Source organism: Harpia harpyja, chromosome 17 (assembly GCF_026419915.1).
Source record: "Harpia harpyja isolate bHarHar1 chromosome 17, bHarHar1 primary haplotype, whole genome shotgun sequence".
NCBI classification, from domain to species: domain Eukaryota; kingdom Metazoa; phylum Chordata; class Aves; order Accipitriformes; family Accipitridae; genus Harpia; species Harpia harpyja.
The window spans coordinates 10,728,769-10,756,422 of record NC_068956.1 but is presented as its reverse complement, the minus strand read 5'-3'; the positions used below and the strand labels follow the sequence as shown (position 1 = coordinate 10,756,422).

General features: G+C 39.8%; 1 protein-coding gene across 7 annotated transcripts in view; it reads right to left on the bottom strand.

Annotated features, from left to right (window-relative positions):
- Positions 1–27,654, bottom strand: part of FAT3 (FAT atypical cadherin 3) — a 422,176-nt gene that overhangs the window by 92,032 nt on the left and 302,490 nt on the right. For 5 of the 7 annotated variants that reach the window (XM_052812647.1, XM_052812651.1, XM_052812648.1 and 2 more), the window contains exons 5-8: positions 21,079–21,393; positions 18,899–19,109; positions 18,406–18,474; positions 8,919–9,058 (exon numbers count right to left, since the gene is read on the bottom strand). In XM_052812647.1, the coding sequence (XP_052668607.1) occupies positions 8,919–9,058; positions 18,406–18,474; positions 18,899–19,109; positions 21,079–21,393 (735 nt within the window). The remainder of the gene's footprint in view (positions 1–8,918; positions 9,059–18,405; positions 18,475–18,898; positions 19,110–21,078; positions 21,394–27,654) is intronic. The other 2 variants (XM_052812650.1, XM_052812653.1) reach the window with 1 other exon arrangement.

The following is a 27,654-nucleotide window of genomic DNA, read 5'->3' as shown; positions in this document are numbered from 1 at the left end:
GATCCCTAAAGAAACCTGGATGCTGCTGTTGCTGCCTATTACACCCATTTCAATATATCACAAATTGACCCTGGTAACTAATAAGAATCACTGTGTTCCAAGGTTTGCCTTTCGAAAGTTATGTGCCTATGCAATGTTATGCGTGTGTGGCTCCAATGAGGTTTTGTGTTTTTCGCCATTGGAGGAGTCACTCCCTGGAGAAAATTTGCTTTCCAGACTCTGTATGCTGTAGATTACTTTGGGCAGCGTGGCAGCAAAACACTTGACAAACTACATTAATACTGAAAGGCAAAATGCAAAGAGTGGCCTCTTTTTCAGTACTGGGGAAAAAAAAGTATATCTTTTGCAGAATATGCCTGTGAAAGCACACACCTAATTTTACAGTGAGTGAAATGGAACAATCTTTTTATTCAGACTTTGAAGTAAGAAATACTCCAATGAACGGCATGGGAAAGGCCATGCACAGGTCTTCCCTAAGATTAGGAGACTTGACCCATCCCTCATGATATTTTCTTTGTAGTTCTGAAAAGTACTTGGCTTTTTTTTAAGCAAATATTTTATTACTTTGCTTGATCAGGCCCCGTTCACCCATACTTTCTTAACAGAAGTAAAATACAGTTATACTTTTACTGCAATATTGCACAAACAGATGTTGACCTCAGAGAGAAATGAAACTTTAGATTTCCATGATATGCGGAAGGGTTTGCAGAACACATTACCAGAAAGGAACATGAGCAATTGTAAGCAGCAGTCGTAATGAACTAGCCTGGGAACTGTTTAAAAGACAGCTGAAATAAAATGCTCTGTAAGGTAAATGGCATAGGACTTCAACTGCACATTCCATACGATTTAATTTTCACCAGATTATGGTACGCCAGAGTGAAGCAGGGCAAAGTCTATATAAAGTTATGCTTCAGTCTTGGACAGATAGCAATAAAATTGGGGGGAAATATACATTGCTGGGCCTATAATAATGATGAAGAGTTACTTAGCTTTTTATATTTTTGTTGTTGCTATACAATATATCAAGGTGTGTTCCTGACCCGACTGAGGAAAAAAAAAAGCCAAACCCACATGTGAAAAATGTGTGAAGAAATGAGTTGTAACATATGAAAGAAAGCCCAAGGAAAAAATGAAAGACTTCAACTCTACTCTAATGGGACACAGAGGCAGTGCTGAACCGATTTTCTTAGTGTAAGGAAAAGACACTGAAGCAGTATGAGTTGGGGATAATCTGATTTCCAGTGTTTAATACTTAAAGGCATCTTCTCAAGCAGTTTCAACACCCTCAGTCCTTGCCAGGTACCACTGTAACATGGCTAGATTATTTTACTGGTGCATCATTAACACAGACACCACCACAATTAATTTTACTTTTAGTTAGTGGCCAAAAACTTTGTCATGTATCATTTTAGTTAGTCTAACAGAGAAGTAAGAACTTTTCAAATGGATTAGTTTGAGAATACCAAGAATGTTTGATTCTGCTGATGCTAGTACAGCACAGTCTACCTTGGAACAAGTAAGCTGCCATGTGAGGGACAGGCTCCTATCTGTGAATTTGTTTTTAACACTGATGTGTGCAAGCTCAAGCTATTCTGTAAGAAAAAGAAAAAAAAATGTACAGATGCACACCAATGTGTCTTAAAGGTACTGCTACAGCGGTGACATGCTGTTTTGTTTGTGTGGTATGTGATCACCCCAGCGCTGGGGTTCAATTCCCATTATATCTAATGCATTTTGGGATCACTGGCAAATTGGGAAAGCAGAGGAGGGCATAAAGGTTTATCCACCACAAAGCTTGCACCGTGACTGTGCAAGCCACAGCTCTGTGATTTACACCTTCACTAGACTGCATAAACTAAACTGGGACTGGATCAGCATCAGAGACCAAGGGTAAGCCATGAGACTATGAAATTATAGTGTGGATTCACACAGCAGCATTTCTGCCCACTGAAAATGGTAGAAGGTAATGCCGTGACACACAGGTATGGACCATGATGGTGCTTGGGGAGTGGGAGGCATGGAGAGGGGAAAAGATAAAAAAATTGAGGTCCTCATTCACTGTGGTCATCAAACTTGCAGGGAGCTATGAACCTAAAATTGCTTTGATATTTTTGAGAAAAGAACTACTTCTTTTCTTTTTTTCTTTTTTTCTTTCACTTCATATCTGCTGTAAAACTGATCAAGTGCCTGTTTAAGTGGCAGGCATCTTCCTCCCCAGAGATGACAGTATTTTAATGATTTGTCAAGTGATCCCCATTGAAATACGCATTATTTATTACATACTCTGCATTTCAACAGCCACTTCCATCTGGAGATGGAAGGCGGTGGGTTAGAGATGTAATGAATAAAGAGGTCATTATTGATTCACAATTTCTTCTATTAAAGCAGTTAAGAGTATTTCTAATTTTTGTCAGCTGTCCCTCAAAATCCCCGAGAGTCAACTGTAATTTTAACATTATGGTCTCTCCTTTACTAGAGGGGGGTGGATTTTCCTTGCAGCAAAAGAAAGTTAGATTATATATGGGAATACTGATCATATAGAGCTCTGTTAAATGCACAAGCTATGGAAAAGAAGAAAATGGAACACTTTTATGTTCTTAAAAATGTAACTGTCTTGGGAGCTACTTGAAACAAAGTCAGGTAAAATAAAATGGAACTTAAGTGCAATTTTAAATATTAATCCCTCAATCCTTACAACATTTTTTAGGAGCAAGTGACTATTATTATTCCCATCCTTTGCCCAGGAACACACTGCTTTGCAGCAAGGTTAAATGACTTACCAAAGCCACACAAGAAGTGCAGTGGCAAAGCTGAGGAAGATGTTTTAGGTTTATTTTTGAGCCACCTCCCTTTTGTTAGGTCGCCTTAAAATGCCACCCTCCTATGCAGAAGATTTCCTGCTCCAGCAGGATGACTTCTAGTAAGGTGTTACTTAAAAAGAGGGGGCAATCTTTTCCTTTAATAACAGACAAATGCTACACTGACATGAACACCAGGCTCATATAAAACCTGATCCTACAAGCATATGTTAAGTTGAGAAAGCCGAATGCCACCAGATCGTTAATATGAGGAAAGTTACTCAAATTCATTTAACGGCTGCCAAACTTAGGCATAAAATCTTGGTACTACTGGCAAATTTCCCATTGACTTCAAAAGGGCCAGCGCTCTGCTCCTTGAAGCCTTAAGCTTTAGCCAGCCTGTAGCATGTCTTTCACCCAAAATCAAGTGTTAACCTACTGAAGCAACTCAAAGACTAACAGTGTATGTGTAATTTAATACTTTCTTCATATTTATTTCCAAACGGAAGATATGGCAAGAATGAGCTGTGTTGCATAAATATCATTTATTACTGTGTAGGTGCCTGGGGTGTTAAGCTGTGACAATACCCATTGTGTAAAATCAAAGACAGGCTTTAAAAGTTTCCCAACGCATCTCCAAAAGGTGACAAATGGAAATGTTTACTATTTGTTTGCTGCTAAGTAGGGACTCCTCTTTGCTGAGGACTGTGCAAGGTTACTGACTAAACCACTTTTCATAGACAAACATTAGCTGCAAGTCTTTCTTCCACGCTCATAAAGCAAACAAGCAGCAAAGCAGTCTCTGCCTGGTTATCCTTGAAAGCTCATATCTTTTCCAGCGCATCACAGGCTTCAGAAAGGCAGGCTTGCTTCCTTTTGCTTCCATTGTGCAGAGCCTAATTTATAGTCCGAAAAGCTCCTCACTATAAAAGATTTGCTTCTCCCTGCTCACTTCCTATTTCCCACAGTTAAAGCAAGTTTCAAATAAAGGATTCACGGGCCTCCAAGCTTACAAATTAGGCAAAGTAGCACTCAGAGCATTAGCAAAGACTTTGTATTCAAAATGGTAAGTGAAAGGCCTAGAGAAATACAATCAAATCAAAGGAGAACAAAACCTAATGCAGGAAGTCTCTCCAAAGCTGTTTTTAATGTTGCCCATCACAAATACCTTTGGTTTAGGCACAAACGTATTTGAGTGAAAACTGGATAAATGCCAGGAGCTGCTTTAGAGACATTTGAAGCTGGAAGAATCTGCTTGGCTAATTGCTTGGTCTGGGCACAGTGTTGTAGTACAACCTATTAAGTGCCTGAATTGCTTAAACTCAGGTTACGCTTTTGTACGGGTTTTGAAAACCTATTTTGATTTAATATTGCTTTCAATAGTGTTACCACACAGCTTTATTTGCTACTTCCTGACAAGTTTTTCTCTCCTCCAAACCCCAACCTTAACATAAAAATGCAAACAGTTTCCCTACCAACCTCAGTGGCCTGTTATTTATACCTTACTGTGCCCCTCGTGTTATGTTAAAATGCGGGGAAAAGTCTTTGTTTCACAGGCAAGGCAGTGCTGAGATCGCTGAATGGGACAGAAAAAAACCCAGGGATGGGTTGGTTCTAGTTCGGAGGAAACGTTCAACTGAGCGAAAGTGAAAAATTGAATGGAAACCTCATGTCTTCTTGTCCATCCAAGAAGAATCCACAGCCCAGAACCTCTTCTGGCAGGCTCTAATGTCTTAGCTACATTTTGGCCACGGTCCTCTAAGAAGAGATTTTCACCTTTCCGTTAAAAGAACCACCCCCACTTGAGATGATTGATCAGCTCCTCTGTTAAGAAACAATCTTATGAAGAAAAGGTGTTCTTTGAAAGGTGAGGCCAAGTTTGGTATCCTGAAACTTGCAGCTAAAGGTCAATCCTGAGCTGAAGAATAAATAAAAGTCCAGAACCTTCTGCAAGGAAAGACAGAAAGGGGCAACGAGCAGTAACTTCTGTCATCTGCTCTTCCAGCCTGGTTGGCTCCAACTGAAGGTATTACAAGCTACTATGTATTGATCTACAAAAACTTTTCAGAGGGAACTGCTTGCTGCTCTCTGAGTGTCCACTCTACTGGGAAACAGTGAGATGGTTTTGCAATAAGTGAAACCGAGGCACTTTTTGCCTCCTAACTTGGAAGCATCAGCCTTCATGCTTTAAAGCATCTTTGTTATAGCAGTTAGGATGATGAGAAATAAGGAGAAGGCAAGAAAATAAAGAAGAAGCAAAACTGTCTTTTTTGTATAATACCACAACTCCAGGAGTCTGTTCTTAAAAAAGATAATTATCCTCTAGTATAACATTCTCAATAAAAGTGAAAATTTACCATCACTTAGATGATTGTTCCCCACTGTACTGTACTTCTGTGGGTATTTTAGCAAACTCAACAGTATGCACTACAAAGAAATAAATAAATGCTATTCCTATGTTGTGCTTGGATGTAAAGGATCTGAGCTGTTCGGTAAAAAAACCGAGGCTTTGGGATAAACCTGACCGATGACCAAGAGAACCTCTAACGTTACACAGTCAAAGTTAGTCAAAATTGTGGCAGGAGTACGCGTTTACATGCCATTACGCCGATCTCTTGCTGGGAGAGTCCTCTCTCCGCTCAAGCGAGGGCACAAGACCCCTTCCCAGCCCGACGGGAGGCAGTGGCAGTGGTGAGGAGCAGGGTCGCTGCGCGGGGCTGCCGTCCCGGCGCTCTCCAGCGCGCGGGACGCAGAAGGCCTGTCCCCTCCCCGAGGCCAACAGCTCCCCTGGCAGCTGCAGGAATCGCGTTTCTCAGGGATTTAGAGCCAACGTACGCCTTCAGCCTTTAATAAATTACCGCGTGGCCTTGAGCAATGATGAATTAAGCAAAGGGAAAAAAACCCCAAAGTCTCCCTGGCTAAGTCAAGGGACTTAGCCTTCCTAGAAGTTAATCAGCATGACAGAAGCTTTATACCCACACTCCAAATATATAAATCAAACGAGTCAACGTTTCTTCGTCTTTGCCCCCTCCATCCCTCCCCATCACGGCTGTGCTGCCGGGATGGCTGGGGCTCAGCTGGACGGGCAGCACGGTGAGTGGCAGCGGCTCAACAAGTGCTGGTGCTTTGGTTCTCACTTTGGAGACTGTATTCCTTTTTGAAACCCTGATCATGCCCAAACCAAATAGGCTTTCAGGTCCAAAGGAAGTTTGTGATTTTTTACTTTTTTGTAACTATTCCTAATGTTCTTTTCACCTCTTTTCATAACAGTGAACCATTAATACAACAGATGTAACTTTTAAATCAAAATTATTTCCTTCCTCTCATGGTATGGTAGTGAACCATGTGCACAGTAAGGCATGAAGGAAGTGAACAGTTTATTGGAGTTTAAGGCGTGCAGGAGCATTGCTGAAGAAACTTCTGCAAGTCCGTGCCAGGGATCATGTTACCGAAGCAAAAATCTTTGGCATTTTTACGCTGTATTTTACCACCTCCAACTGTGTAATAGACAAAAGTCCAGGAAGAGATAAAGGGAAACAGGTGCGGTGGAATAAAAAGCAAGACTGTTCCATTTGGCATGGTGATGATCAGCTGTTTCATAATAAACCACTGCACTTTGAGGGGGGCTTTATATTACTTTATTGTTATTCGAGGGGATGAATTTATACATTTGCTTTCCACCTGCTTCCTCTTCTACCATATCTTCTTGCAGCTATAGTTAAAAATGCAGGTGGTACTACGTATATGAGACAAAGTACTTACTTACAATGTCATTTTATCAAAACTCACAACAAGGCCACTGAGAGCCATTAGTAGATGCTTTTTTGACTCTTTCTATGACATATTTAACTTAACCTATCAGTTTGATTTTTTTATTATTGTTCTAAAAGGAAATAAAGATGTATAAGGTAACCAAAGGCTCCAAAGTACAGTAAAAAATTCAGTAAGAAAGTTTTGTAAAAGGGAGAGATAATTAGGCAGGCCATAATCCTGGCAGCTTTGAGATAATCATCACTTTTGAAATCTGTGTTGTGAAGACCAGAAGAAACACATTCTCAGATGTTGTCTGGGCCACAGTTAAATACTTCAACAGTATCCACATGGAGAGAAGGAGGTGGAGGAAAGAAGGGTCCGTACCCACCAATGATTATCTAATGCTATACTATTGCAATCTTACATGATTATCTTACATTTTTAAATAGGTCACATCACTGTTACAAAGAATGCTCAGGCTTCTTTTAGAATGCAACAGCTTTACTGAAATATGTTTTTACCATATGTTTTAATTAAAAATGTAGGGTTTTCATCAAAATAGGTTTTGAGGACTGTCATGGGGTCAATTTATTAAATCAAAAGCAGCAAAAACAATAAACATAATATCCATGAGAAGAGAAATTACTTGTATCCAGCATGTTTGAAATTCCCTGTGCTTTTTAATATTTGTTTGGCTGAAATGTTAGCAAGAAAAAAAAATGTCGTGTTAGGGATTCAAGACTACATTTCTGAAATGTGGACTGAGAGTGTCGCCAAGATTAAAAAACAAAGCAAAACAAAAAACTACACAAGGGCTGAAGAAAATGCCTTATGGAAAGGGAACATAAAGAGGTCAGTCATTCTCCTTCACTTTTCTGTCAGAAGACTGGGAGGTGATTTGACTATTCTGAGTAAGTGCGCTCCTGGGGAGAAAATATTGGTTTTTAAAGAGCTCTTTAATCGAGCAGAGAAAGGCATAACAGGGAATACAGGCCAGATATAATCAAGTTAAAAATAAGGGATGTTTTTAGCAGAAATGCAATTTATTACTGAAAACTAACAGGGAAAATAGCAGATTTCCTACCACCTAATTTAATATCAAATGATGTTTTCTTATCAAGAGTGGATTATCAGGAGAAATTATCAGATAGGGATACTTAGACAGAGGTTTTAGGGCTGGTTATAAACAGAAATTCGGATTGAGAAAGCAATCAATGATTTAACAGTCTCTTAGGAAAGTTGGTGTTGTGACTCAGTGAATACAGATTTACATCTGAACCATTTGAGCAAAAAGGCAAGGTAAAACAGAAGCATCTGCGTGTGCATGCATATATGTAAATATAAAAAATGTTAAGGCCTTCCTTCTGCATTATAAAGAAGCAGATAACATCACAGACCTATTTTTTTCATTTTCTCTATAAACCACATTTAATCTGGGATTTGAGGATGCACACAGGTGTCCTCTACCAGTACGTATTTTTCTGTATCGGTCAAATAATATTCAGGCTATATGCACACTTTACACTTGGGCAGTAATTCAGATGTAGGATTTCAGGCCCTAGCTAATCTGGACCCCACAACTCCCCCTCATATTGAAGGATTTGTTCTTCGGAGTCTCCCTGGTTCCACCTGGACCACAGAGTCTCTGTCACTGTACCATGACCCTGACCATGTTCCAACTCCAGACTGGTTCCCACCAAACAGATACCCAGGCTCTGCGTCAGGGTGTCTCCGACAAGGATGTGTCAGAGCCAGCATTATCCCAGCCCTTCATGTTTTTCTGACCTGACTTTTTAATTACTGAAAGGCACTGAGCCTGATAAGCAAGCCTGGTTTTAAGGGGTTCACTGGGGCTGTTCCCCAGAAGACAATGTAATCACAGGCAGTGACACTAAAGGAGAGATCCTCTGAATTTTAAGTTTCGCCTCTGAACAATTTCATCTCTCAACAATTGATCCCACATTTGGGTCTTGGGAGGATGAGAGGTGTAAACTCCATTTAATATAATCAATAGCAATATTCCCCAACAGCACAGAAGCACTATTGTATTTTGGACCATTACAGGGTGGTACAATTGTCAAAATCTAAGCTTCGCCGCCTGTGATAGGGACTTCCTCAGCTGGAGGAAGGCAAATTACTTTCCTGTGAGCACGAATAGGACAAAAGGAGAAATAAGGTTTTGAAACCTTCAACAGCCGATTCTTTACAACCAGATGGAAAGGCTCTGAAGAATATTCCCTCCATTAGTTAACCGTGGTCTCAAAGGATGAGGTTTTATTTGAACGGCAAAATTATTAATTTTTATAGCATATACGTTCCACTAACAAATTGAAAATTTGCCAAGAAAGGAATGTGATATTCTACCTGAGTCGTGGCAATGTTTGTTCCATCGGTGACCTCCACAGTCATATTATATATTGACCTCTGCTCTGCATCCAAGGGCTTTGCAATGACAATAGTGCCCACTCCCTTCTCCGCGTCGAAAGAACTATCGTAATTCCCTCCTAATTGTTGCACAAAAATACAATTAAATTAGCCATCTTTGGAAAATTTCCATTGAAAATGTTCCTAGAAGTGGGCATATCTCTTTACTGGCATCCATCTTAACGGCTTGCCTTAGCATACACAGTACATCTACTGATACTTCTTTGTTCGTAACTCATTTATATTTCAAAGCACAGTTTGTATATTGGAAAGCAGATATCATTAAAATGCACTGCAAGAAAAAAAATCTAGCAGTATATTTAAGTGAACCATAACTGAGTCTATAAAAAGAATCAAATGGCTATAAGCCCATAAGATGTGTGCCCTTGTAGTTTAGATAATGAACAAGCACAATTATCTTTTTGTATAAAAATTATTTTAAGAGGGTTTTATACTGCAAATTTTATTTTCAGGAAATTCTCACTGATGCTCGTGGGTGCAAAGACCGTCAACTGAGTCTTTAAAAATTACAATTATAATCAATTTAAAAAATGCAAATAGAGATTTGTTATGTTAATTTCAAGGACAATGATAATTACTGTCAGCAAAGGTTAAATTCTACTGGTCTTTTAGGAATTATTCAAATAGATCTGACAGGATACACATCCTAAATTCCTTTCCATTAAAAAAACCCTCACAAAGCACTGTTCTGAAACTAATATCCCCTTATCCTGTCACACACTGAACAATGCAGCAGTGGGAAAACCCTCCTGAGCCTCAGGTGAAAGAAAAAAAAGGAAAAAGAAAAAAAAAATCTATTAAAAAGTAAGGGAAAGCCATAAATAATTTCAGATTAAAGGGTTACAGGATTTCTCAGCCATAGCTATAGTTTATAAATTAGAACCACTCATTATGTTCAAAAGTAAAGCACACACTCCCTGCTGCTAAGCTGCTTCTTACTCACTCATCTATAAAGTGGAATTTATTATGAGATGAGTCTGAAATTTGTGGAGGCTGGGGACAGGGAGAGGTGGAACACAACACTGCTGACAAACGAACTCTTAAGGTATATTCATCACACAGCAATGCAATGCCACTAGCTACAGTCTCTGACAACCCAGTTCTACAAAGCAGAAAAGGCTTTCAGACCCCACTGGTTATAAAACTTGTGTAAGAGCTGCTCAGACCTCCTGAGATTAGATCCACAGGTAGAAAACATCCATTCCATTGACTTAGCTCTCATGCAATATATAGAGAGAGATTTATATTTGAATGGCTGGTGTATTATCACAAAATGGCTCTCATTTTAGGGCTGGGGACAGAGGAGTGAAGAGGACAGTCTTCCTTGTTCTACCACCAAGTCTTGCATCTGCATGGTTTGCTGACCAACAACTGGTATTATTCTCAGAAACAGTCATGCATTTAGTGAGAGGAAAAAGGTTTTGGCATTCCAAGAAGTTGAAGATTAGGAGGAATCACATGAAATCGCATCCCCTGAATTCCTTAATGTGAAGAAACCCTCACTTCTCGACTTCTCTCTACCTCTTGCACAGGCTATTGCAAAGAAAGTGTAAGTTAGAAGAAGCACTGTCCATATCTGCCTTGCAGGCCATTCAGGGATGGGGAGAGGAAAGGGGCAGGAGGAATAAGAGCGTGGGTGTTCTATGCAAAGGAAAGGCAGGATTGGTGAACGTCTGCCCACTGAAATGATCCAAACGTAGTTGTTTCAGATGTGCCATCAGACTTCCCTCTGCTGAATATATATATATATATAGAATCATAGAATCATAGAATCATTTCGGTTGGAAAAGACCTTCAAGATCATCAAGTCCAACCATTAACCATGCCCCCTAAACCATGCCCTGGAGTACCCTGTCCACTCGCTTTTTGAATACCTCCAGGGATGGTGACTCAACCACTTCCCTGGGCAGCCTGTTCCAATGCCTGACAACCCTCTCAGTGAAAAAATTTTTCCTAATATCTAACCTAAATCTCCCTTGCCTCAACTTGAGGCCATTTCCTCTTGTCCTATCTCCAGCCACCTGACAGAAGAGACCAACACCCATGTACATATATACAGCTCTAGCCTAATAGATGAATTGTGGTTTTCCAGGAAAACCCTGACACTGGATCTGCTGTGATTTATGGTGGATAGAAACACTGCTTATTCCCTAACCTCTTTCTGCAAGCCCAAACTGCATATTTTTCTCAATTGATATATATATATAGTTAACACTATTTGACACTAGAAAAAAAGCATAATTGTCCTTGACATTTAAGCAATAGCAAGGTATTTGGACATTGATCATATCTTCAGTGTTTGATTTTTTTTTTTTTTAAAGTTAGTCTGGAAGAAAAAGATGCAGTCTCCCAATTAACGTTTTAAATTGATTTACTTGAGAAAAATCATACCATGAAAAACAACTCTGAAAAAAAGCCTCCTTTGAAGAAAAGGGTTTGAGATTCTTGCAAGGAAATCTCTGCTGAAATGAAGCTAGCCTTGGGACAGTAGGCACTTTACAAAGAGAATGTTTCATAACCATGAAAACAAAATGAAAGTCTATACTTCAAGATGCTTAATAACCATCTTAATGAGCAATCAAAAATTATATGCTATCAACTGGCATACACTTCCAAAGAAACCCTGCCTTTAAAACTTCCAAGAAGTAACATGGAAGGATTAGCCATAAATGTTTTAAATACTCTTCCCCTGTTGGCTTAGAGCTGGGGTGCAGGGCACTATGTAGTGTATTGCAAATACACTGACTTCTTCAAGACATTTTCATTAAATGAAGTATATTCTTCCCCTAAAGTAAGAACTGAATCCATCATAGGAGTTTTTTATATGTTATTGACATCTTCCAAAATGGTCTAGTGACAAACAAATAAATCTTGGTTGCCAGCCACCCCGATCTGGACTACACTTGTAACTAACCAGGCAATGCACTTTATTTTACATTGATTCATTTTCTATTAAAAAAGGTAGAAACTGCATCAAACACTGAGACAGAGATGGATCAGAGAACGTCCTGCTGTGAGATTTGTGATTATAATCTCTTTTGGAGTGAAATCCTGATTTATTCCAGATTCGGTCTGGTACATTTTAACAGACCATGGTCAGGTGAAGAACCACTCAGATGGCTGAACATCTGGGAGTATTACCTGACATACTGGGTCCTGTCTCTCATCTGGAGTACTAGAGGCAGTCTGGAAATGCTTTGTACTGCTCCTCGGCCTTCATATACCCTCAAAACAGGTCTTCGTATGTTGAATGCTTCTGAAGTTGCTCTTAAGCACTGAAGAATCATTAATGATTAGGTATAAATTCTAAACTCTTAGAGTCTTACAGATGTGTTAAGTCTATGCAAGGCCTGCTACGAAGCACCCAGAGAAGCACCCAACACGATTATCTTTGATAGATGGGTGCTGGAGGGACACAGAGAGAGAGAGAACGTTCTTGTGTAAAAACAAACAGGACTCTTCTCTTAGAAACTCCGGCAGCTGAACTATTCTGGGAACTCCACGTGAAACCACTTGCTTCCGAAGGTGCTCGTGTTGAGGTTGGAGGGCTGAGCCCGTAGGAGGTGACAGTTGAGAAGGTGTCAGCTTCACACATTTCTGGGGTACTTGAGGCTGCTTTTCAAAAGCATGCTGCTGGGTAACTACCAACCCTTTTGAAGCGAGCTCATCTGCAGTGCTGTAAGCTCCCACAGTATCAGTTTTACCAATGTTACTGTCGGCCATTTAACATTTTCTTTGATCACAATCTTAGGATGAAAGGGGACTAAGGATGATGAAATTTTGTTCAGCTGCTCAGTTTTATTAATGTGAATTTTTATTACTTATTCCATTTTCCAACATATGGCACATGCTTTCCTTTTTATTGTCTACTAAAACCTGCTTTCAGATACAAGATATGTAGAAGCTGTCTTTGCTAATGTGCTTGCAATTGCATTAGGAAAGAAATATTTCAAATGAAGATAATACATTGTGAGTTCCTCAGGCACTTTGGGAAAATCAAAAATAAAGGCGGCAAGATGACTGAACTGGCAAGTTGGCTAGACAGGTTGTCCTGAGAGAGCATTTTAACACTGAATGACCTCAGAGAGATGTGGATTAGCCATTGTTTGTAATACCGTTGCAGGCTAAGACATAATGCTGATACATCTTCAATACAGATTAAAGACCTCCCTTAAAATACTCTGATTAAACTGAAGAACTTAGAGTGGGATTTCATGAAAAGTCCACATCTACTTGCAACACCATCTTTGGATGAGAAGACTTATCATGTTAGGATGACATAAATTCATCCAGAAAATGCTTTTTCTCTCTGACTGACTGTTAAGATTCCCAAAGACACCTAGCACAGATAATTATGTCTACACTTTGGACACCTAAAGTTAAGTGAGATGATTTCCACCCTTACTTTCTTGAGATTGATCTTAATGCTCTTGCATAAGCCCTGGAAGCATTATATTTCTACAACTAGGAATTTTTTTTATGTTATCTGAAAGCATGTTATAGTTTATATAGGATTTTCCAATATAACTCTACCCAATTCCAGCTGTTATCAAACTCAGGACAGCTGTAGAAAGAGCCTCTGGTACAAAAGATCTTATTAGTTGGCCCTCACGCCAGCTTCGTGAGACCTTTCTAGAACAGCCCTAACTTTCAATTTAAGTCATGCTCTAGTATGGTCAAGGAGATCTCAGGAAATTGAACGGAGACACCTCTGAGCCAACAGACTATAGGTTGTGTTCTTGGTATAGAGTAGCCTTGGTTACATTTTCTGGCTGAATCTGGAGTGTTACCTTCGTTCTTAGCTTGTTTCTTGGCTTCATAGTCACTATGAACATATTTTTCTTCTGACAAAAGTCCCATATGCTTTGGAAAGAATTAATTCTCCTTCTAATAAAAAAGATAGATTAAAACCAAAAACAAACACTGAACCTTACATGACTAACAGGAGATGATCTTCTGATGTAAAGCTTACCACTCATATGGTGCAATGGACAGGCCAAGGAAAACTTCCTGAACTGTTAAAAGAGGTTTCTAGAGGTCAGCTGGAGAATTTGCCTAAAGCAAGATAAAACGCAGAACTTGCATTCCCACAGAATGTGGGCTCTGCATCTCCGTCCCTTTTGAATTTCAGTGTTGTTTTTTTTATTTTCAAGCACATTCCGCTTATGTTTTGACTATTGCATTTGCTGCAAGCAATGAATATTTTTTCATAGTGCTCTTCCTAGATGGGGTTCCTTTTTGGGAAGACAATGAGCCTCCCTATGTTCCTATCAGCTGCTGATACGCAGTTTAAGATGGGATTATGCTGCTGTGAGAAATTATTTTCTCCTCTGAGAAGAAAACAGGTCAGCAAATCTGGAGGACTTGTAGGCAAATGAATCCCATGTGAGGGCCTTTTCCCCTCTTTTCCAGTGGAACGATCCAGAATAGTGGGATTGCATATGCATCTCAGAAATATCTGATGACTGTGGAGAATCAGACTTGTTCAGTCTTTGATGCAAAGATGGATCACACTGAACTCTGGGAGGACATCCCCAAATCAAATACAGCTAAAATCTGGCAAGAGTCTTCCTTCACTGGTAAATAGCAAAGAACATACATGCTCCATGTTCAAACTTAACGAAGCCAGGATATACTGAGATCCTCACACAAGTCTCATTTGGTCTACCATGCCATGATGGACAAGTGGAGAAGAACAGAAATACAGGAGATGATCTAATTTAGAGAATAGTCCTCAAAACCACATTTTCTCAGGGCAGAGAAGATTCTTACTTGTCTTGTCCCAAAGTAAACTAACAACACCAAGGATAGTGATGATAAATTGGGCCAATTGCTACAATTCTCACATTGCTCAGAGCAGATAATCAGAGGAAAATGCAGAAGATTATCACCCTGAGACTCAAAAGTGAGTCTAAAGTGCCACTATTTTCAGGAAAAGAAGCAAAGCCAAAATTTCCAATTTTTCTGTTTTCAAAAAAGATTAAATAAACTTAGCGACTGACTTGAGAAATACAAATTCAACTACAGGCTTTTGTTAATCATAACATGATAAACATTAGTAACATGACATGCAAATATTTATTCTTTTATGTACTATATCATGCTAAGAAGAAGAAAATAATGCAGACTGAATTTTCAGATAAAACTATTTTAAGGAGAGTCAAAGCCTTGGGTTTGCTGCTAAGAAGCTGAAGGTAAGGGCATAAAAAAGCAGAAAAGAAATCAGAAAGCTATTTTAGATAGTTCTCAGAGAAGATAATTCAAAGGAGGCTAGGGAGCTACATGTTTTCAACATTAATGAAAATTTGCAGCACTGTGAATTAAAAGGATAATTAATTAAAATTAATAGATATTAAAATTATTGTCATTAAGCACCCTTGATAAAAAGTTCTGACGTGCTTTTAAAGTTTGGCTGCTCTTATAAAGGCATAGGCTGGGGGAAGAAGGAAAGATAGAGAGAGGCCTGTTTGGAGAATCACAGAGATGTTGTGCAACATGCTACTTAAGCAAAAACTAGCACCATGCAACTTAGCTCCAGTGTCAAAGTAGTCATCACACCATTCCCACCACTAACAAAAGAAGAGACAGAGAGGGCTCAATTTACCTGGGAGAGATAAAGATCTCTGACTTATTTTGGAGTTCGCATCAAAAATTAGTTTCTCATAAATGACAGAATAAATTTAACACAACTCAAACAACCTATGTTCATGTCCTTCACATTGTGGGATCTGCATGAACTGAGAATGGCGTTGAATGCAGTCTGAAAACAGAAACCAGGTATGACATCGCAACCATTCCCAATTAAACAAACAAACAAATAAACAAACAGGTATGTATCCCATTCCTCTCTAGTCCACGGAGGGAAGATGATGTCCCTGCCTGCAAGGCACCTTCCTCTCTTGGAGCTGATTAACTCAAGAACTTAAACACTTACTTAAAGTGTATATAATTTAGGCGCAAATTAGATGCTGAAGTTAGGCAGACAGCATAGCCAAACTTCATCTGCCCTCCCTCCATTTTTTTAGCTGGGAGAAAGTGCATGTTATGCATTAAAAAAGAGGTCCTCTGGAATTCCAATGCCCATTTAGTTTGAAAAGCTCATAAACATAAAGGTCAAGCTGCAAACTCTATATTAAACCATGCCTCTACATAAGCCTTCAGGGCTTTTGTTGACATTACTATGAACTGTGCACCAAGGTTCAAAATCACAAAATACCAGATGGAGCAGGTTCAAGTCTAGGTTTTACAGCAGCACAGAAACCATCTCTTGCATCAGCAGTCCCATACAGCTTTCCATACATGACAACTAACTTCTCCTAATAACCCGTGTCTTTCATTGGGCTTTTCAGCACTAGACCTCAATGTTCCCCCAAAAGGAAAGTATCAACATCTTTTTTTTCCACATGATGATATTGAGGAACAAGGAGAAAAAGTGTTTTTTTGATAGTGACACTGACTAAAGGGCAGCAAAGATAATCTAAATATACAGTGCTCTGTATATAAACCTCTCAGGGTGGGTTTTGTCTTTGCATCTTGTATGCAGAACATCTGGAACAACAGGGTCTTCTGCATGCCTGGGATTGTTGGCTATTCCTATTGCAGAAATGGGTGCTGTTGCTAGTGCTATTATTTGTAACAGCAGTAATATTTAATGACAACATTCATATGGTAACAGTAGTGAACTGGATGGTCAGGGTCACTGATTTCTCATTAAGTCTAGGGAAGCTCTGTCTCCATGACCCTCTGCAGTGATGCAGCACCTTGCAGCATCAGGAGCTACAGCCTATAGGGAAACCATTAGAGTTGTTTAAATAGCAAAAATCTGCTAAACAATTTGAACTATTTTAGCCATAAAGGTCACATTAAATGACAAATTGAAGGCTTAAATTTCATAATGCTCTCCCTATCATCTCTGTTTGGTAGGCAAAAATGAAATATTATTATAAGATGTTGTTTGATTGCAAGAAACTCTAATAATGTAAAAGAATGCAGTGGAAGAGCAGGGGCTTCTCTCAGTGCTTAACACAGGCAGCATTTTAATAAGAGTTGGTGAATTCACCAAGGAAAGGACCAAAAGGCTGTGAAAGGCAGAGGAGTCCAGCAAAAGGTTCAAATGGGAAAAAAGTGGCAATAACATCAATAAAGATGGATTTCTCCCAGGAGGAAAGTTAGGGTCAGTGAGGAAGAGAAAGGGAGTGTAAACAATAGCTAATAAATTGCACGTAGCATACCGAAACAACCAAGGGAATGGGAGGAAAACTGTAGGGAGCATGTACTGTCCTTCCCCAGGGGCTAGCAGGAACCCCAGAACATGATAACAGATTTGGGTTTAATTTTAATGTGGTTATCACATCAAAAACCGTGCTACAAATTCAAAGAGGAAATGTTGCTGCTTCTGTCTTTCATCTGCACAAATTGGCAATAAAAGGTGGATGAAAACGACTCTGACAGACCCTTTCTCTCGTGGTCCTTGTCCTTCGTGTTGGCTAAACCCATCCACAAATAGCTACGCTGAAATGACAGCCAGGCTCAATCCCTGTAAATAAAGACTGCTGATGCACCCTTTCCACTAAGTCTGTGGCAAAGGCTTTTTGTTTCTCTAATCTTTCATACAGTATTTGCTTTATAACCCTTCATCTAAATAACACCACTTTGTGCAGACACAGTGTTTTACACCCAAAGGTATACAAACATTATGTACAAGCACCTGCAAATATTAAGTAGCACAGTAACTTTGCAGGGTCGTCGTGCTGCTGGGGAACATCTCATTTTGTAGATGTTAAATGAGTTATTTTAAATGACATAACTGAATCAGCAGCAGAAGCAGGGAGGAAATGCTTAGGAACATTGACTCCTGTGTCTCCATTGCAACCAAGTGAGACCCTCTCTACTCCCTGTCTTTTTGGCAGCTACATCCTTAGTGGCATTTCCCTGCAATTTTAAGAGCATTACTTCTATGGCTTCTCCTCCTCTTTGCTAAGGATATTTCTCCTTCCCTATTTTTATAACCAATTTTATGTAAGGCAATTTTGTGGTTGAAATCTCACATCAAAACACATTTCTTTTTCAGCTTGCATTCAAGACAAACTTTTGGTGGCTCCATTTGTAACCCATATGTTGATGCATCCCATTCTGTTTCACAGTTAAATGGATGGCACTGGACTGTGAAAAGTTTGAATTAATTATTTGTGATAAACTGCGGAAAATCCGTGAATAAAATGATAATAATTGGACACAAATACGGTAAAAGCTGTCATAGAAAGAAACGCAGCACATCCATGTGTCGCATCGCATCCTGTCACAGGCATTTATGAAAAATGTAATATAAATTGTCTCAAAGAACTTGCAAAAATAAAAGGCAGCCTGGATAGTTGTATTTTAGCAAATGTGTTTGCACTAAGGGTACCTTCTGTTGAACAGTTCTGCCCACAAGCTGTCTGTAGAATATAGAACATCTCTCGAGCATGCTTGCCACCTTGAAGCAGGGCAGTCGGAAGCAGAAAAAAAAGAACAGAATGCAGAAAAAAAGGTGAAGAAAGAGAGAAATGAGGGACAGCAAGTCTAAGTACCATAAATACATTTAGAAATGAGATTAGCAAAGTATGACAATAGAATTTAAATGACAGACAACATTAAGATTGCAGTAAATAACATAGTATGAAAAAAACAATTCAGCCATACAGCGCTCTTTTTTCAGCTTAGCTAAAGAGTCATAACAAAAGCAGGAATATTATTATTATTGTTATTGCTATATTAAAATAGCATTTTAATTTCAGCATTACAAAAGTGGGTTCAATTTGGGGGGGACAGTTTGTAGTTAGTTTTCTTGCTCTCAAAACCACACATCCATATGCTTTGCTTCTGAAGCGTCCTTCTCACACCACTGGCTCCCAACTTACCGACAATATCAAACCAGAGAGGAATGTTAGATGGCTGCACAGAGACCACCCCGACTATTTCTGTCACTTTATCGCTTTCCATGACGGTGAAGTTGTAAAAGGGTTCATCAAAAGTCAGGGGCACGGGCGAGGGCGCAGGTTTTTTTATCCACTCAATATGGAGGCGTGCAGTTGAAGATTTTTGGGGCCGACCATTGTCCACTGCTTTTATCTGGCAGGTACAAAGAAGAGAGGACTCAGACTGAGCATCCCAGCTTGGCAGTTCAGACCTAATTCTATCGCATGATGATGACTGCTTGGAAAATGGCCATTGTAATCCCCTACGTAAAATCCCATGAAAAAAAGAGGAAGATAAGCTCTTATTTCTCAGTTCTCATTTTTTTCCATTACACTGACTCTTCACTGAAAAGACTGATTTTAAACTGACAAGTTTTGTTTTAGAAATGCTGGTGCAAGGCCTCCTGGAGATGCAATTCAAGTGCTCCCCACACAGATCCTCCTCTCCAGAACCAGCTTCCCTCTCCAATTTCATCTTCCACCCAGTTCCCCTTGCAGCAAAGCTGGGAGCTTTATAATGACCCTGTGGGACATCGTGCACTTGCGAAACATGCTCACCCAGACCATGTTTGATTGCTTTTAAATGGCATCTGTATTGCAGATAAGACTGGTATTCCTCATATTGCCTTCTTCAAGATCTTTAATTGAGTTAAATAAGTTTCAGATCATTTCCTCCACTCTCCAAAATAAATATAATTTAAAATTTTGCTATATTTATTTTCCTTGCTTTCTCCTCTCTGTCACGTTCATTAAGAATTGACCAGCTTGGTGCTAATTCTTCTTACTATAATGTCCTCTAGAGGGATGGATAGACTTGATATTTGCCTGGCAGGCTTTATGGTTTTAGCACAGCAAAGGCAAGATGAGCAGCAACAAACATTGGGCTTAAGGAAAGGGAGAATGTACGTCACAAAATGGGTGCTTTAGCGAATAACATCAATGTCAGTTAAAGGGTTTTTCTTTTAAAACTAAAGGAAATGTTTCTGGCTATATAGGACCACTGGTGTAAATGTGTTGTTACTATGCTTGTTAAAAATGGGAAATATTTTCCCAAAATACCATACCCTATTTCTTTCTCTGGAAGTGTGTTAAGTGGGTTTGGTGCTAACACTCGCCACCCTGCTCCATTCAAGGCGGGCAGGCCTTTAGTGAAAAGATGCTGATGGTGTGACGAGCAGTGTCAAGGTAGAAAACCTTCAGCTGTTGCATTGTAATAAGGGCCAGATCCCAGACGTGACTTCCAGCTCTGCACAGGGAAAGGTGCTCACTCACCCAGAGGGTGCTCTATTCTGATTACTAGGTATTTCTCAATATTTTGATATTTATTAATTTTCTTGTCACAGTTTCCAACCCTATGAAGGTATCCCAACAGAGACCCGCTACTGTAAGTGACATTGTTTCCTTTACTACGGGCCAGAACGTGGACGTCTGACTTTTTTTTGTCAGCTCCTTAACTACAACTTGTTGGCTTATTGCTGTAAATGAAGAGTGCACATTCAAGTCTTACATTGCTGAAACTTATATTGCTTTATATCAACACCATCACCTTCTATTCTTTCTTTCTTTGATCTTGTCTAAATGGTTTGAGTTCTGGCAAAAGTATTTTAACTGAGATTTCTTTTAACTGAAATTGCTGCCATACTTATGCTCTTTAATGTGGTGAGAAGGGTACTACAACACAGTACACAGTACTCCTCCTCCGTGAAGCCCCCTAACTTGGACAATGCAAAGACCTTTCCATGAGGGCAAGCAATTGTGTCTACACAAAAGGTGAATAACCATTTGTAGCTGTATCTGCCCAGTTCAACATGATACAGCTTTGCGAGCAGACAAGCCCTCGGTCTTCATTTCTGTGTATTCAAGGGAACGACTTATGCCAACAATTTGCAAGTTGACTGAACAGTCCAAGAATAGTTCACTGCATGCAATAGCATGAATGCTCTCTCAGACTCAATTTTTTGGCAGGAGTTGTATGTGAATACTAGATTTCTTAATACACTCAGATCTTACATACAGGTCATATATTAAACGCAGTCACATATCACTCTTCATACAGAAGGGCCTTTTTCTAAAGAAAAAGCCAGTCAAATCACGGGTTTGTATGTTGACGGAAGAGCACTTACTGTTAAGATGTCATAACTCCCTGCTGTGAACTGCTTCCTGGAAGAAACCATCCCTGTTTTGGGATCAATAAAAAATTTCCCATCATCGTTTCCATCCACAATGCTGTACGAGATTTCTGCATTAGGGCCTTCGTCTTTGTCAAAAGCAAAAGCTCTGTAGATTGGCTCCCCTCTTTTCTTACGGTCCCTCTCTGGCAGCTTGATCTGATAGACTTTCTCCGGAAACTGAGGTTTATTATCATTCTCATCCAGAACCTGGACCACCACCCAAACGGAGGACTGCTTGGGAGATGTGCCCCCATCTGAGACGGTTACCTGGAAAACAACAGCACTAGAGGTTACTCTGAATAGGTACAGTGGGACTTCATAAACTGGAAAAAACATGAAACGTAAGCAAACACCCATCCCTCCCCAAACAAAAACTGCAGTTCACAAAATCTTCTGTGTACACAAGATATGCTCACTATAAATATGCTCAGTGCCTAACTCAGATATGCCCACAATGGCAATACAGGAATTCGGAAGACTTTTTACTTTTGAGATGAACGTGGAACGGGGAACCTCCGGCCTAGGAATCTATTTCTCAAAACATAAAATCCTTTTATCTTAAATGCTGCAAGTTTATCCCAGAAGAGAGAACTGGAATTAAGCCATTAAGCAGGATCCCTGCTTTTTTGCAAACATATTTTAAAGTTTCTTCAGTCATGCAACGAATTTGAAAGATACATTTCTTCTTAAATCGTAAAAGAATCTCTGTCACTTTTTTCCCATTAATTATTTGGAATTTCTTAAACAACAAAAGGATTTCTGTCAGTTCTTTTCATTCATTACCTGAGATGTGACAGCTCATTAATTCCAGAACTGCTTTATATGATTGTAAGGGGCACAGAGAGGCAGGTAGCAAAAAATTTATGCTGCATTGTATAAAGAGCATACTGCGCTGCCAGAAACACGTAAGAAATAAAATCTTTGAGACAAAAGTTAATTAGTAATTTAGCTGAAACTTAAACAGAATTACTAATAATTTTCAGTCTGAAACACTGTGAAAATGAAATGATCCAAGATCAACAAGCACTCAAGAGATTTAATAATATGCCTTCAAAATGTAATCAATATGTTTCAAAATTCTCCCTCAATATTTCGATTGCAGTTTTTTAAAGAGAAAGAAATAAGGCAGAAAGTTATTTCTGTTTGCATGAAGTTCAAATTTCACTTTCAGCTACATATGCTAACATGCCAATTCCCACAGTAGCAATTTTTGATGATAGTGATCCAAGATATTACATACCCTTCCCTACTCATACCGATCATTGCACATCGATTGCTTTGCCGGTTAACTCCTCAATGCTTTATTTTTCCTTAAATTTTTCTGTGTTCCCTTGCAAATCATACAGTCCTGATGTCCAATCCTTAGGCAAAGCAAAATTTTCTGGGAATAATGTCCCTTGCGACAAGAAGCCTAAACTTAGCATAATCCTGATTTAGTTACTAAGATCAGCAGAGAAACCACAACATTTTCTATGATAAAGGAAAAAGACCTTTTCCATTTCCTGTATTTATACTTTTAAAAACTGATGCAGTGGAAGGGAGCAGACTGACAGCCTTAGGAACCGAAACCCTTTATTTACAGAAAAATAAATGGTATGGCAATATATAGTGGCAATGTAAACCCCCCCAAATCAGCCCATAACTCATTTGAAGAGGGGACCCTGTCCTCCCAACAGCACATATCAGCCTCAGGCTTCTCTCTCCTCAGACTGTCACCAGGGTTGGCAATTAGCACTCGTTGGGATCCCGCCCCGTGTCGGGGATGACTGTCTGCTGAGAGCCGGACGGGACCATCGCCATCCCGCAAAGCCACCGGGAAGGGGGTGCGGGGACGGGACCCGCAGCTCACTACCAGCGTACTCAGCCGTCCAGTTCCCACCCGCTACACTTTCCAAAATAGCATTTATAACGCCGAAAGGCTGCCCACACGGCTGCGAATCTGCCTTTCCACCCGCTGAGAGAGACACTGCCGGGGACCTCAGCCTCCCCACTTCACTGCTCCGGGAGAACCTCAGAGCTTCTGCAGCAAACAAAAAGCCGATTCTGCCAATTCGCCTATTACAGGCTTTCAGCAATAAATAACTTTTGCCCCACTTGGAGGCTGATCCCCTCTATTTCTGTTCTAGGCCGGTGCAACTGGCCAAGCTCTAGGCAAGAGCACAGGTTAACAAAGAATAACCTTTTTCAGGATTTCTGCTGACTCCACAGATAAAATAATCAATGATGCCAGGCACTACAGGCTGTAGTGCACAGGAACAACTGGAGACATGCTTATTTAAATGCTCGTCAAAAATACCAACAGAAAGCTTTTTTTGGGTGTAATGTTCTTAATGCATAGAAAATACTAGCAAGATTCAGGAAACTCTTGTTTTCTGAACAGAACACTCAGCTTTTAAAAAAAAAAAAAAAGATATTTTCTTCAACCTGATAGCAGTTATCTACAAAAAAGGTGGTGGTGGTGGGAGATTTTAAAAAGTTTACAACTAATAATGATAATAAGATCTCTGAAAACCACAGTGGTAAAAACAGTCAAGCGACTATGATAAAAAACCTACTTAAGTCAAGAGACTGCTCAAGAAGCAAAGCTGTCCTCCTGTCTTACCAATACACAGTCTCACAGTTTGTTAGGTTACTGCTGAAATTCTGACTAACATGGTGGTGTGGCAGTAAATACGTGCATGCATTTGTTTGTTTTTGTAAGGCCAAACTTGTGGGAAATCCGTTCAATAACAGAAAAGTTGCACTGAAAATATTTGCTGACAGCTAATTGAAAATAGTAATGGATATAACACGAAATGCCAGCTAATTAACAGAAATTAACATAGGAGGCCTGAAGTTAGTCAATTCGACTCTGTCTAAAACTTTATGTCCCCAGAGAGGAAAATGTTATGTACCAGCTAAGCCTTTTTCTCTGGGTGACACTCAAAACTTTTCAAAATGACAGGTTCCAGCTCTGCTCAAAGAGGTCTGAGTGCCAGACATGGGAGCTGAAGTGTGAGTTAAAGCTCTCTCTTTGCAGGCATGTAAATTAATTAATTAAGCCGCCCTCACACCAGCGATGTGATTATTTCCCTAACTGTAAATCCGTGCCCTGGCTGACCCCTCTTTTCTGCTCCATCAGCCTGACCCCAGCCTGCCTTTTCAGGTTGCAGCTATAAACAGGGTAAAAGAGCTGCAAAAATTTCCTCTGCCGCTACAGAAAAAAACCTCCACAACAACGCATTAGAACAAAATAACAAATTGGTGCTAGTTCAAAATTGTTCCCAGACAAAAATGGAGAGGACCGGAGAGGTTGTTCAGTGCACAGCTCTGCAAATACTGTTTCCATCAAGACACTGAATCACACCAGCACTTAGGGGCCCCTCTAACCAAGGCAATTTTGATTCAAACATTACCACAGTTCCCAGCAAAATCCTTAAACAGCTGGAAATTACAGTGAAAAGTAACCAGGAGGGGAGGGAGGTTGGGACGTTTGTAGGACAAAGACACAAAAGCTAATTCACAGCTGGTATCTCTGGAAATGTGAAAGGCAGATGTGCAAGGCACAGGAGAGCTTGCCAGAAGAGAAGCTGTAATTCAGGACCAGTGAAACAGTTCTTTTGTTTAGAAACCTGTAGATGGCACGGTAGGGAAAAAAACAGAGAAGAAAGGTGATATAGATGAATGACAGACTGTCTCAATATATGCTTGTCAAGATGTGCCATCAAAAACCCAACAAGAGGCGAATGTCACAGTAATCAAGATGGGGAAATGGTGAGGACCAGAATTAAAGTTTTCCCAGAGGAGATGAGGCATGGATGCTTGGTCAGCACGTGCTTTCCTAAATGCCGAACACTTTCTCCAGTCTATGTGCCGAGTCTGGTATCCAGACACAATGGGTGCAGACATGCTGCTTCTTGCCCATGTGCAACCTGAGCTGGGCCGGCCAGCTACTATCCCTCCTGCCCTTCTGGTTAGATATTGCTGCTCATGCTGTGTCAACGCAAACTAAACAGAGGATACGACCTCCCAAAGCTGGGATACAGCCATGAAAGCAGCTGAATTTTGACTCTCTGACCAACCGTACAAAGCGTTGGTCCATTCACTAAGGGTGGAATATCTTAAAAGGAATGTGATGACACGTTTAATGGGGTCTGATGGCATCAGACAGCAAGAATAATATGAACTTTATATACCACTTTTATGGTGTAATCCTAAGCATCGCTGCTCTTTTCCCACAACCTACAGACAGCTCCACTGCATTTTTCTTCATAAAATAAGCATTTTCTGTCAGGGATCTGCATTTACCCATTGGCTTTAATGTTTATGACTTTACTGAACCATGTCAGCCGATACACATATAGGTATTGGTTAGCTGCAAATTTCTTTGCTAGAGTAACAACATTCACACATCCCTTACAATGCTTCCTTCAGCTGGATGGACTAGGAGAAGACCTCCTGAAATTCCCTCTACTTATATCAGACATGTTTTTCCAGAAAAACACACAAAAGTATCTCCTTCTGCAGAGCATGACAAATTCAGTATAACAACAGGACTTTCAAAATCCAAGCAAGGCAAGTTCCATTTTTTCTGCAGGATCTACTTCAGTAGGTTTGGTCTATAGACATTAACTCTGCCTTTCCTACAGGACTGAGAGATACTCTTTCATATTCATGTTTATGTTTATGTTCAAGTCCACAGATCAGCTACAAAGAGATTTCCACAGCAGTGGACATTCTCAGTGAAAACCAAGGTCAACACTAACTGTTAGCACACAACAGCTAATGTTAGATATGAAAATTTCTTCTTTTTATGACCATGGAGAAGGCATGGAGGAGATGTCTACTGTGCAAGTATTGGCTAAAACACAGCGTCAGTCTAGCAGACCTCAACGCTGCTGACAAAAATCATTTTGCCTTGAGACAGTCCCTCCTCCTATGAATTGGACTGTGACACTTAACTGAAGAAGGTATAGCTCTTGAATTTTTTCAGAATACGAATGCAACTGTGAGGACCACCCTCCTGAAGTAAAAGTACAATATTGAGTCTCATTAACAAAAGCTCATGACTTCCAAGATAATTATTAACTCAGCTGGAGAGAGTAGCTAGCAGGGATCTTACTTCAACAAGTATAACAAGACAATCAGCAGGTGTTTAATGTGAGTTTATCAAGCCTCGAAAAGAACAAGAATCTTCTTGCATATCATTGCATGGTAGGAGGAAGTACTCAGACTACCCAATTTTTAAAGTTAAGAGGAACTGCCACATTAGTGTCATTAGCATTGCAAAATGCTGAAGATGTCATATTTGCTTGTTTATTTTCGTTCGTGTGATATCTGCTTAATGCAAAAAGAGTGAGCTGAGATGCCTGCATCTCATCTGAGGAGTGTGCATAATGCGGTTTTCAGGTAAAAGTCTCTCCCTTCCCCCAACCAGAACTGCCAATTTTGCTTCAGAAAACTTTAGAAAAGAGAATCTGGTTGAGTTACTGGAGACAGAAAAATGATCAAAGGGAGCCTGAGAGCTGAGGCATACCCCTGCTGTTAGTGACTAATGGGTTTGTTTTTTCTGCCAATGCGCAAAAGAGCTGCAATACCTATTGTAAGAGTCTGGAATTCAGCCCAAATAAGAGAAATAAAAGATTATAAAGGAGAGCTCATTGAGGGATGAATGGAACTTTAAAGTCAAATACACTGAATTACTATCTCTGCCTACTTCAGAGAGAGACTAAGTTTGCAGCTAAATTCTTACAAGGAAATATTTTTTCTGAAATGCATGATATTACTGAACTACGCATCGGATTATTGCTACAAAGTGAAGGCAGCATAGCTCAAAGATATACAGAATAGGAGAGAAAAAAAAGTACATAAGTTGTTTTTTTTTTTTAGTTCAACACAAATACTGAGTTAGCTGTAGCAAACTAGATGCCTTTTTCTTCTAATCCTTTACTTGGCAACTGTGGAAAACAAGTGGGCAGCTGCTTATTTTACTTCTCCTAATAGAATGTAGTGCTGTCCTAAAAGACAAATTACTTAAACACTTCTTGTAGGAAAGAGTGCCAATCACATCAGTATGATCCATCTTTCCTTATTTCCCTTGCAGTGTGCTAATCTGGGAACTCTTGTTTTCAATCATAAAAAAATTAATACATTCACTCTGGCCAGCTATGAGAAATAAATAATTTAGAGTACATTTTAAATACAGATCATCACTGACACAAACACTCTAGGTGGCTGATTAGGAAAGTCAATGGCTTCCAGCCACATTCAAGCTAGAAAGCGATGCATAATGGTCTGTTATACCATTTGAGAATTAACGATGACATCAGGTAATTTCAACACTGCATTGCCAAAAGACAGGAAGGAAGGAAGGAAGGCTTTTTCATTTGGAGTTAAATGCTCCCTGCAGTATCTGCAAACCTAAATATTAGAAGAGCTTGCTGAAGAAAGTCTTAGAGGCTTCAAATCTTAACTTTTGTCAGACTCACAGTACTGACACCAGTAGATGGTAACCAAATGACCTGGCAGAATGAAATATCGCAATGGGTG